Below are 12,913 nucleotides of genomic sequence, written 5' to 3' on the forward strand. Positions count from 1 at the left end.
CACAAATAATCTTGCAGGTGTAGCTATATTTCTGTTATCAGTTTTCTTGGTATGCTCATCTTGTTTTCGTTTGTGTCTCTATATTTCATGAGTTACAGAAAGTGTATAACATAACAATAAAAGCATAAAAGTCAGAAGAAAGAAAACAGAGATTTGATTCCTTTTTTTCTCATTTTTTAATTCTTTGAAGTCCTTGTTGTTTTTTTAACATCACCATCCATGGGATTCGACACTTTTTCCATAGTGAACAAGCATCCCAGAAACCCCACAGCCACCAAGACAAATACCATCACACAGTTTCACTTTCACAAAAGGGGAAAGGCTTACAGGGGGGACGAATGGGGTCAAGGGTGAGAAGGTGTTCAACAGCATCAACAACCTCAGAACGGAAGGAAGCTCCTCTCAGTCTGCAGCACATTGCGTACATACATATCACTCATATATCATTAGCATAATATGGCATAGAATAAGCATCCAAGCTGACAGAGCGTTAAAGGAGTATAAGTGTGTGTTTTTAATGTGTGTAAGTGTGTAAATCGAGGAGGCATGGGACACGGTGAGGATGCCAGCATTGACAGCTGGTTTTTAATATCCACGTCAATTCTTCAGGCATGGGTGTTGCATCACAGCAACGGCTGTTTGGTGGGTGTGTGTGTGTGTGTGTGTGTGTGTGTGCACGCTACCACTACAGCCTGTAGTGTGCTTTCAACTCTAATAGATTCTTTTTAAGTAGCAGCGGATTCTGGATTCCACGCAACTCAGCAACGTATTTTGAAGAAATGGTGCCGCGCTGTCACAGAATAATTATAAAAATATGTGTGCATGTGTGTGTGTGTGTGTGTACGCAAAGCTGTACTAATAGCACCAGGTCAGGACAGGTTGCTAACGGCAACCTCCAATCTGACAAGCGTTGCCATGACAAACAAAAAGCAGAACCCTATAAGAGTGGAAGGGTCTGTCGCCAAGGCAACAGCCAAAAACAACGAAAGGGCCAGAGAGGGAGTGAAAGAAAGAACAAAGAAAGGAAGAAAGACACACACAAAGACAAGCTGAAAGGAAGGAATGACATGGAAAATACGAAAATACAAGAAGCACACTATTTCTCACAGTTACTCTCTCTGCCAAACTGTATTCATGTTTGAGGACTTCACCCCCCCACCTCATTACCCACTTGCCCACGGTAACAGTGCAGTAATAGTGTAATAGTGAGTAATACGGTGCAGATTGTGTCTATAAGAAGAAAAGTAAAATCCCCCACTTCTGACTTACAGAAACCTTGTTGTGTGATGTGTAAGTTGCCGTGGAGATTGAGTTTCCATTTCCCATTCCTATCTTGTCTCATCTTTGAATGCTTCAGAGACATGCATTTGTTACATTCCCCCTGCTTTGGATTCTTTAAATACATATACCATTCGTAACAGTGACAGACTTTGCCTTCTATAGGCTTCTAGTTAGATCAGAGTAAAGGAAGCCTGGAAAACTGGGGTTGAAAGCACAGACACAGAGCTTGTGTAAGTTTGTATATCTACATCATGTATGTGTTCATGTATGTATGTGAGTGCGTCAGGGGCCAGTAACATAAAGACAGACTTTAGACTTAAATCTAATTTTAAGCCAGACTTGAAAGGTAAGACTGATATACAGTGCTCAATGCATTGTGGACGGGGCTGTAACTAGCACTGAGTATGCCATGGTCAAAATTTGAGGGTTTTAGTACCCTAAAGTGTAGTTTACCTTCTATAACAGACAGTTACACTTCATGAATTGTTAAAAGGTCTTTAAATCTAACCATTTTTACCTTTTATTAGCTTTTCATACTATTCACAAACAGCTGTGGCACTGTTTGATGATTAGTTAACTGAAGCTAACAAAGCTCTCAGTTACCGACTGGCATCTCATTGGACATGTTGCTATAGCAACAAGTAGGTCTTATCCAGTTTCAACCAGATGGCTAACTTTGGTGACTCAAATTAGGGTGGTGTAAACACTTAGTCTAAAGCTGAGTCTGGTCTCAATCTACATTTATGTAACTGGCCTCTGGCTATGTCCATGTCAGAGTGAGCTTGTTGCTCCATGTTGACTCACGGAGAAGAGAAGGCTGCAGAAAGATGGTGACTGGTGGCCAAGACCTCGTTGACATAAGAGTGAACACAGGAAATCAGTTGCTTAGCTTAATGAGAACCAGATCATGCACAAAAAGGAACAAGAACGTATGAGCGCTCAGCGAGGCCCGGGAGCGACGTCACGTCCACAACAGTAAGGAGTGCTGTACAGGTACTTGCTGTGCGTGTCCCATCCCTCACACATCAACACTGCACACTAGTCAGAAGTACATTAGCTCATGTCTACTTTCAAGCGTAAATCAATAGTGCTCAGCCCTTAGGCACCTAGTTACAGAATGACACTAAAAAGCAGTTTGACAACAAGTTAAAAACTCTAAAACATTAGAACATTTCAAGATATCGAGCATTTTTCGTCTTTACAGGGGCTCTACCGGCAGAATAGGCCCAATGAAAGCGCAAAATCTGGCACCTTTGAATCGGTTAATCCTGGCTATTTTACATCTTTTTATCTTACATCCTTCACTTACCTCAATAAGAATAACAAAACAAAAACATAATCTAACTATCAATACAACTTCTGTGGGTTCAGGCACATAAAGAGTAGAAAGGAAAGAGGGATTTTGATGAGTATAAAATAGTCACATTTGGAGGAGGAGCAACATTCTGTACGTAAATGCACTGGTTGGTGACGGACGGTTATGATGCTTCAACAGCTATCAATTGAAAATTTGGACCTTTGTGATACACATGAATGCAAACAAACTAGAAAATATGTAGCTGCTTAGTGAATGGCACCTTCCAAGCACTTCTAAAAGTTCTCTAAAAGGACGGCGTAAGCGACAATAAGGCAAGGAAAGGCTGAGTTCGACGTGACAGCGAGTACAACTTTCTCTTTCCTCACTAAATCTTTCCTTCAATTACCCTTTCTCCTACTTAATGATGGCCTAACACACGGAGATGAGGCATAAAGCTCTATTTACTTACTACCTGCCAAAGCTCCCTCTGCTCCACAGGACTTTCCCGCCGACCCACAAGCTCTAAGGCAGCTGCCAAATATGAAATATGGTTTCTTACTTATGTACCTCAGCAAAGCCACAGGTGGGAAAACATGAGATGAGAGCCAGTGCAGCAAGAGTGTATTACCCTGGGTTGTCAAATATAGATTGCTAAATAAAAGGTTGCTGTGTTGTTCAATTTTTCAAATCATAAGGCCGCCTTCATGGCGAATAATCAATTAGATATTGATTGTAGCAGTGTGTGACAGATGGCAGTACACTGGGAAGCGAAGCGATTGAAATGCAACATAATACACAGATCATCAACAGCTTGAAGGAAGTATTAGATTCTTGTCAGCTGAATAAACTGTAAGACTCAAATTTTAAGCAACCTGCTGTTTGGCCTATTTAAATGCAAGAGAAGATAACAATACTGATTTTGTACCCATGCTCCATTTAAACTAAAGTGAAATAAAAGGAAATAATGAAAAGTACAATGGACATCCTGCATTAAAAGTATCCTCTTTTCTTACTGTATTAATTCAATTTAGTCTCACTCGACCCCTCAATTAAAACAACAGTAAAACAAACATCAAAAGAATACATGGCAGGGAGAAAGTACAGTATAAAAAAAAACTAAATAATGCAGTAAAAGTGCTCAAATAAGGAGTGTTTTCATTTTTTCTCTTTTTTTCATCATATGAGGCAGACCTTTTTTTTTGTTTGTTTTTAACTGTGTCCTCTAGGATCTGGTTTTGGGAAAAGAGGGGAGTGGGAACGTGAAAAAGCGGCGAAGGAGGAGTTGAAAGATTGAGGCTGACAGATGGCTCGGTCAGTTGCTGTGAAGGGTTCGGGCCCTCGGTGTCAACGTGGTTTCCTGACCCCCTCAGCTCCTGTTGGCCGTCCTTCCTCAAACTTTCGCTTCTTCCTCAGCAGCCAAGGGTGGAGCTCTAACCCAGGCTGGTGATGTTAGCCCTGCCACCTGGTGGCGCCACAATGCGCTGGGTGTTCCGGCGGGGAACGTTGTCATCAATCTGAGCACCTGTGTGATCAAATGGAAAGTCAGGTTTTCAAGGTTATGTTTATTCTCTGGTATAAGTATTAAGGAAACAGCAAAAATATCAGAAGCTAGTTAGCTTGTTTGCAGGAGAGCTAGTATGCTTGCCTACTAAAAACAAAACACATTTGAAAGAAAAGTTCAACATTTTGGGAAATATGCTTATTCACTGAAGAAGAGAAGTTTAATACCACTTTTGTGTCTGTCAAGTATAAATCTACAGCCAGCAGGTGGTTAGCTTAGCATAAAGACTGGAAGTAGAAGGAAACAGCTAGCCTGGCTCTGTCCAAAGGTTAAAAAAATCTGTCTACCGGCACATCTAAAGCTCACTAATGAACATGTTAAGTAAGTACACCTTCTCCAGGGCTGAGGGTTTCATGCTTTGTAATTATAAGCCTAGCATTAGAGTATTTTGGAAAATACTCCACTGTTTTAACAATGCAGTCCTATAACATTATTGAACTCACAATGAACATTGTTTCATGTGCTCTTCCTTGTCAAATCCGCTAGCCTTAAGTGGAGATGAGGAGCAGGCTACACAGGTCTGGTAACCTCACTTCTTTTTAATTCAACACCCGATATTCTGATTGATATTCTCTTATTTCTTTAAATGCTCTAAATGCATAAGTTGCAGAGAAATTGAGGCCTCCATGGGTAAATCTGAATCTGGTTATGGGGAGAAAAGTAAAATTCCCTTAAAGCTTAACCATCCACTCAATGTGTCATTAGAATCAAGAAATAAAGGAATAATGGTCATGGAATAAAGTTGCTACTGACCGGATAGGCTGAAGCCAGACTGGTGCAGGTTACGGACAGGCTGGTTCGGCTGCTTGGCAGGTGAGGTCTTCGCAGATGAGGCGGGAGTCATGGTTTTAGGGGTGACTGACACCTCACAGACTGGACCGTCATACAGTCCCCTGGGTACACCCCTCAGCTCAGCCAGCTGCATTTTGGGAAACAGACACAACATTCAAGACAGCGAAAATTTACTAGGAATTATATCACCCCGCAAGGACACAGGCATGTTTCCGGCCAATTCATAACAAACTGCATCATTCCTCCAGATTTCCACAAAACCATTATAAACATGGGTTATGTCAGACTGATTTGCACTGTGGGAGTGGTGGCTTCAGCGCTGCACATTTTGACCTTTACCAACCCAGTCAGTGTATTGTTCAAAACAATGGACTACAGCAGGAAAAGACTAGACAGTGCTTTGTAGATGCATCATATGTCCATGTTTTCTCTATATCAGACCAATGGTGGCTAAGATATCACCTGAGATACCAGGTTTTAAAAAAAGGTGTCCCTTTTCTCCAACAACAGTCACAACTTCACTATACAATGGATGATCAATATTAAAATAAAAATGACAAAAAAGCAGTCATGTTGTACCCTGCTGCGAGCTTTTATCCTCTTGTAGACGTAGTCAGGGAAAGGTTTGCGAGCCACATAGCGTCCTGAGCCCTCGGTGGTATGGAGGGTCCCTTCCTCCAAGACAATCTTGCCCTGGCTGATCACCACCAGAGGCCCGCCACGCACCTCTGTGCCTTCAAAGATGTTGTACTCCACAGTCTGTAGAGGAGAGCAATGTCGGATTAATCAAAAATGAAAAGAGAATGAATCAAACCTTAGTTTTCTTTTTTTACAATAGATCATGAAAAGCTTTTTTTATAGTGCATACAGACTCTACTATTCATTGGTCAATGTCCGATTGCTGGCAAACAACATGGATGACATAAAAACTCAGGCTATCCTCGCAGAGAAGGCTGGATAACTGCTGTTTACTCATGTCATTGCCCTGCAGACATTGAGCTTCTTATGGTTCAGCATAGGCCTTTTTACCTGCCTAGGGAGTTCAAGACCATTACCATCACCACTGTGTACACCCCCCCACATGCTAATTCTAAGAAAGCACTTAAGCAGCTACAGTGTGCTAGCAGCAAAGAATAGATTTCAACCATACAAACCTCAGGACTGTATTACCTAAATTCAACCAATATTTAAAACCAACATGTCTCCTGCGCCACTAGGAGACAAAACACCCTAGACCATCTTAACACAAATTTTAAGGACTAATACAAGGCCAATCCCTGCCCCCACCTCGGATAGCCTGACCACCTCTGCCTGTTCCTGGCCCCAGCCTACCCTTCATAAAATGGGTCAAGCCAGCAGTAAAGACAGTCACTGACTGACCAGAGTGAGCAGTCTCCCTACTCCAGGACAGTTTTGAATACACAGACTGGAGTATATTTGCACAGTCTGCCACCCATGACTCTATTATAGACATAAATGGATACGCATCTTCTATGCTAATCTATATCCACTTCTGCACAGTGGCTGTCACAACCAAAACAAACATCAACACCTTTCCCAACCTAAAACCTTTGATGACTGGTGAGGTTCACCAGCTGCTGAAAGCCTGAGATGCAGCTTTTAAATCCAATGACAGCGAGGCCTATAGGATAGCCAGGGCCAACCTCAACAAGGGCATCAAAACTGCCAAGCTCAACTACACCGCAATGATTGAGGACTTCTCTAATAATTCCGACCCCCAACACATGTGGCAAGGTATTCAAAACATAACTGACTATAAAAGCTATAACAGCTGTCCCCCAGTCCACAACCCCTCCCTCCCCAATGAGCTCAACAATTTTTATGCTCAGTTCAACATGGATAACTTGGAACCAGCTACCAAAACCCTGAGTACTCCAGAAAATCAGGTGTTCACTCTGTCCATTGCTGAGGTCAGAGGGTCACTACACAGAGTGAGCACACGGAGGGCTGCTGGCCCGGATGGCATACCCGGTTAGGTTCTCCAGGAATGTACCGACCAGCTGGCTGAGGTCTTCACCATGCTATTCAACCTGGCACTGTCCCAATCCTTAGTCCCCACATGTTTCAAAACCTCAACCACACACACACACACTCTCTCGACCAACACCAGTTCGCCTATTGACCCAGAAGGTCTGCAGAGGGCGCCAGCTCCACTGCCCTACACCCTGCCCTGACCCACTTGGACAATAAAGACACATACATGCTGTTTGTAGACTTTGGTTCAGCATTTTAACACAATTATCCCCCACAAACTAACCATCAAAATCCACTCCCTTGGCCTTAACCCTTCCCTCTGCAACTGAACCATGGACTCCCTGACCAGCAGACCACAATCTGCTCGGTTAGGTAACCACACCTATTCCACCCCGACCCAGAGCACAGGCACCCCCCAGGGCTGTGTTCTGAGCCCCCTCCTCTTTCCGTTTTCACCAATGACTGCCTGCCTATCCATTCATCCAACACCATTATTAAATTTGCGGATGACACAACAGTTGTGGGCTGAATCACCAACAATGATGAGACAGCCTACAGGGACGAGGTGGAGCATCTGACATCATGGTGCTCCTCCAACAACTTCATCTTCAGTGTCCAAAAGACCAAAAAACTGATCGTAGACTTCAGGAAGACCAAAAGCTGCAGACTCTCTCCCATCCTGAGAGTCCACATCTCTGAGGATCTCACCTGGACAATTAACACCTGCTTCCTGGTTAAAAAGGCTCAAGAATGCCTCCAATTCTTGAGGAGGCTGATGAGAGCCTGCCTGTCACCAAGATCATCATTTACCAGAGCACCACTGAGAGCATCCTCACAAACTGCATCTCAGTGTGGTTTGGCAATTGTGCAATACCTGACCAGGGTGACCTGTAGCAGGTGGTCAAGACTGCCCAGCACATCACCGGCACCCAGCTCTTGGCCATACAGGACATCTATCACATACACTGCCTGCCCACCCCAACCATGGACTGTCCATACATTCATACACACACACACACACACACACACACACACACACTCACAGACTCCCCCACCGAGCTATCTCACTCCCCATCACTCACATCCTGCCCCCACCTCCCTGTCCCTCTTCCCTGTCATCGCACTTTTTATGACTCTTTTCTTTTGCACTACTGCCTTTTTCCATTGCTCCTCTCAGCAGGACATTGTAACTCCCCCTCCAAGCCTCATTTCGTTACACATGGCCCTGGCTATGTCTAATGACAGTAAAATTAAATTGAATTTGATTGAATTTCATGATAAAAAGGTGAGGAATACCAGTTTACACATGTGATCAGGTCACAGGATATGAGTAGTATCTTTGATTGAATTCTAGTGCTCACAATTACATCTCAACCTGTGAGCTCACTCTTGTTTGGTGCATTATGAGTGGCCACTCGTTGGCTGCACGCCATAGCTGCTGCAGATTCGGAGGACTGACTACAGGCTCTTTCACACACTCATCATTTGTGAGATCAATTACATGTGTAAGTTCATAGTTTTGTGTTCAAACAAAGGTCTCAACACAGTTAAAAAAAACATGGAGAGTCTATTTACACATGACATTACCTTTCCTGATGGATGTTTTATAGTCACCATGGGTGGCAGCACTGCTAGATAACAACAGTGAGTCAGAAAATAAGGACAACACAGAAGGAGAGGAGTATGTGGATGAATTTTAAAACTGTAGTTGAAAGAAATAAAGTTAATAATCTTGGCTGCATTAAGTGGTGCTCGGATTAGGTATATTGCCCCCACTATTTTTGGGCTCATCTCAAAAATGTTGTCATTCATTAAATGAGACAGTGCTATTTTTGGAAGTAACCCCAACCATTATAGTTCAAACAGTAGCTATATGGATGTCAAAGGTTAGTTTTGGGAATTATTTAGATAGAACATGTTTTATCCTGTGTGTGTGTGCGTGTGTGTTTCTATTTTGTGTTTTAATGATTTGAAACACGTTGAAGTTCTTGTCCTACAGCCGACAGCTGTATTTCTGTGATGTTTTATTCCATCTGCTTGTACTTCCGAGAAAAATGTTAATATATTAAATCATCACAAAAATACCTTCAAAGCAGAGATAGAATGATTCATCTCCTCAAGCTGATTTTCCCCCATCGTAAGGATGACGTAACCTCTTTGTAGCACATGCCATAACTGGGAATGTTGCTACTTTAGTTCACAGATTTATGAAAATCTCACTCAGTCTTTATCTGAAAAATTGCCAGAGTGATGTTGACGGACTCCAGTTTAAGTTCACATATGATACCGCCATGTAAAATTGCCAGAACATTTATAGAATAAAATGCAGTTGTGAAAGGAGCTTAACTGATTTAACCCGCACTGAGTTAAAAGTGTTCCTCTTTGCAAAGCTAATCGTTGGGGGGAAACAACTGATGTGGCACAGAGGCCTCAGTTCTCAGGCCAGAAGAAAAAGAAGCAGGGTCGATTGAATGGTTCGGGTGTTGGTGTGTGTGTGTGTGTGTGTGTGTGTGTGGACAGGGAGGGTGGAGAGGTTGCTGTGTGACCAATTTGGAAGCGTATGATTGCTCTTTCCTAAAAGCTACTGAAGCTAAGGCTGAGGTCATGGCAATCTGGTGGACTCTGAGAGCCTGAAATGAGATCACCAGTAGGCTGGGCTACACACATTCACTCCAAATGAGCAGTTTATCCCATGAACATTAGTCCGTCACTTTCTGACCAAGCGGAATAAAAAGAAACATGAAGGGCTTAAACAAACAGATTCCAAGAACATACACAGCAATGGTCTCTATGTCTCTCTTGCACACACACACACACACACACACACACACACACACACACACACACGCATACATACATACATACACACACTGATCTGCCTGCTAACAATCAGAAACTATGTGTTCCAGTTCTCTGGCAGATTTTAGGGATTACATCACTCCCTTGACGCTGTGTGAGGCCCACACCCTGTTCAGCAGTCAAACAGCCATAAAAACAGTCATCTCACTCAACAGAAAAGTGGACCAATAAACCAGCACTCCAGCTGTCAGCAGTTGCATAAACTGGATAATCATTAATTATATCTATCACATTGTAGAATCTTTGGTGTTTTCTATAGTTTGTTTAATCTAATTACCTAGTCTTATTTCATTTAGAATCACAAGCTCACTTGGTATTTTTTAAAAGTAAAGTAAAAATCACTCTTTTTAATCTGACTTTAATTTAGAGTAATGTTACCTCAAATTCCATGTTTGCATTACATGACTAAAAGTATGTGTCCTTATACTACTAGGGCTGAGTAGCCTTTAACAGAGTCGTAAAGCCACTATGTGTAGAATTTAAAACATTTCTGGCTTTGGCACCCCCCCGTGGTGATCAAAAAGTCATTGTGACAGACAGCAATTACATAAACATTATGCACATAGTGGATTTAATATTTGAAGGCAAAGAGGCCTCATTCACATCAAAGTGTAAATATTTTTTAGTTATGAAGTTATAAGTGAATATTATACCGAGTTGTGGCTCTTGGCGGAAATAATCTTTGTGATGTCTGGGTCCCACAGCACCAAGTCAGCATCTGAACCCACAGCAATACGACCCTTGCGGGGGTACAGGTTGAAGATCTTGGCAGCATTGGTACTGGTCACAGCCACAAACTGGTTTTCGTCCATCTTACCCGTCACCTGAAATGAATCAGAGCTGAGAGTGAGAGTTGTACAGGGGCACTGTGTTTCTTTCATTTAGTCTTGCTTGTTTTGATCTTCTCTGCGCCATTTCTTTCCTCATGTTTATTCAGTCTTTCTTGCTCAGTGTGGACTATTGTCTGTTTTACTGTTTCATGATTTTGTATATGTGTGTTGTTATATTGGGTACACATCTTTGCTTTTTGTTTGGTGCCATTCTGTTTTTATATACATGTAATTAATTTTGTGACAAATTAAATTATTTTTTACTTATTAGGTTTGCCTTTTAGCAACTGTTTGGGGACACCAAATGTGAGTCCATTGTGTGCCCAACGTTATAGGAGTGCAAGCCTTAATTGGTGGAGTACTCTTAAGAAAGTGTACTTTCTTCCCTTTGCTTACTTTATTTTCAGCTAAATGCTAGCATCAGAATGCTAACATGCTCACAGTGACAAGGCTATCATGCTGATCTTAACACATATTTACCAGGTTCACCATCTGAGTTTAGCCTGTTAGCATGCTAACATTTGCTTATTAGCACTGAACTTAAGCACAGCTGAGGATGAAAGGTCGCTGATATCAAACGATAATGAGACACTGATTACTTTATACAGAAATACTTTCTCAACTGATTTTCAGTAAACTGTATTATATCACAATATACTGTATATACATAGCATTATATAAAATTACATATACCATGATAGAGGATTTTATCCATATTGCCCACCCTCACTTTGTGCATCATTTGATAAATAAACTATAAATATACGTACCACACACTTGTCCCAGATGATGGACATCCTCTCCTCGGTGCCATTGACGCCTTCAGGAATCAAGCTGAAGTCATCTTTGCCCACAGCACGCTGGGCGGTGTTGAAGGGACAGTGCGCACTTCCTGTCACCTGCAGATCACCACTATACCGAAGGTCAAGGAGTAGAAAGAGGATAGAAAGGACCCTGTGTTAATTGTAATGCTCAGAGAAAATAAGTGTAACACAAAGTTCAACTATTGTCATTATGACATTTTTCTCTGCATTGAATGTTTGGATCATCCTCTTACCAAGAGAGCAGGGAGTTGAGATAGTCCGGTGTGGTTGGGTCAGGGCTCAGGGGAGGGGAGGTGACGTAGGCAGCTGCCTTGGCCCAGTTCTTGCTCCAGTAGTGTGACCCGTCTGTTCCCAAGCTTGCAGTGATTGGCTCTCCATAGACCACAGTGCCTGAAAGTCCAGTCTCATTATAACATCAGATATCACAATACTACGCTCCTGGAGCTTGTTACATGTATGTCATGTGTGCCATTACAATGTCTCCACATACACACACTTTCTCCTGTTTGTGTCTGTTTTCAGTGAAATGTATTATATACATACAGTACATTTGATTGGAACTGAGCATTTCAAGTGATTTTAAGTAAGTGGGAGCTTTCTGGTCCAAAAGTACAATTGTGAAAATTCATTAATGAAATATTTATAAAAGAATATAGCAGCTGATCTGTCTGTTTTTAGTTTTTGGAGACAGTGCAGGAATTGTTGATTTAATTAACCCAAGCTCAGATGAATATTCTGTGTCAGAGTCTCACCTTTCTTCCTGGCTTGAGCAATGACATCAGCAGCACTTTTGCTCATCACCTTGGTGATGTACAGAGGGCAGTTGGTCTGATTTGCCACAGTCACAGAGCGGTTTACAGCCTCAGCCTCCACCTGGGAAAAACAGACGATTTCTATGAGTAATCAATGTAGGACCAGTGTAAGTAGTGGAATGAAATTACATTACTGACCACCACATGTCCATCATGTTCCATCTTCTTCCTAAAAATATTATCTCAGCAGCTCTTCCTGTTCTTGCAGGGCTGTCAAAAATAACTTTTCCCAAATTTCATGTGATCATGTGAAGATTTAAAATTTTTGGTTTTGCATGATTACATAATACTAATTGTCTCTGAATTTCTTAAATAAAGAAATGTCCTTATCGAAGGAAGCAACAATTTTTTGGGGAAATACGTGTATTTGCTTCCTTGCCGAAAGCAAGAAAGCAAGAAAGCGAGAAAGTGAGAAAGCGAGAAAGCGAGAAAGCGAGAAAGCGAGAAAGCGAGAAAGCGAAGAAGTTTATTTCCCAAAATGTCTATTACTTTAAGTGTGTCGATGGTTTGATTTTTTTAATGTCTGTTTTCCATCCATAGCAACAATAACACGGTAAGATACTAAGAGCTCCATGGCAACTTACTTTGACAAATGAGATGGCAGGGTTGTGATTTCTCACACTAACACAATGTTCCAAGTAGAGAGAACACTTCTTGCCTGT

General features: G+C 42.0%; 1 protein-coding gene across 2 annotated transcripts in view; it reads right to left on the reverse strand.

Annotated features, from left to right (window-relative positions):
- Positions 1-526: 526 nt before the first annotated feature.
- The window catches only part of dpysl2b (dihydropyrimidinase like 2b), a 32,394-nt gene continuing 20,007 nt past the window's right edge, over positions 527-12,913 (reverse strand). For both annotated transcript variants that reach the window (XM_044333709.1, XM_044333710.1), the window contains exons 8-14: positions 12,192-12,312; positions 11,673-11,829; positions 11,386-11,527; positions 10,439-10,609; positions 5,511-5,690; positions 4,893-5,058; positions 527-4,100 (exon numbers count right to left, since the gene is read on the reverse strand). In XM_044333709.1, coding sequence (XP_044189644.1) covers positions 4,009-4,100; positions 4,893-5,058; positions 5,511-5,690; positions 10,439-10,609; positions 11,386-11,527; positions 11,673-11,829; positions 12,192-12,312 — 1,029 coding nt within the window. In that variant the 3' untranslated portion in view covers positions 527-4,008. The remainder of the gene's footprint in view (positions 4,101-4,892; positions 5,059-5,510; positions 5,691-10,438; positions 10,610-11,385; positions 11,528-11,672; positions 11,830-12,191; positions 12,313-12,913) is intronic.

Source organism: Thunnus albacares, chromosome 18 (genome assembly GCF_914725855.1).
Source record: "Thunnus albacares chromosome 18, fThuAlb1.1, whole genome shotgun sequence".
Classification (NCBI taxonomy): Eukaryota; Metazoa; Chordata; class Actinopteri; order Scombriformes; family Scombridae; genus Thunnus; species Thunnus albacares.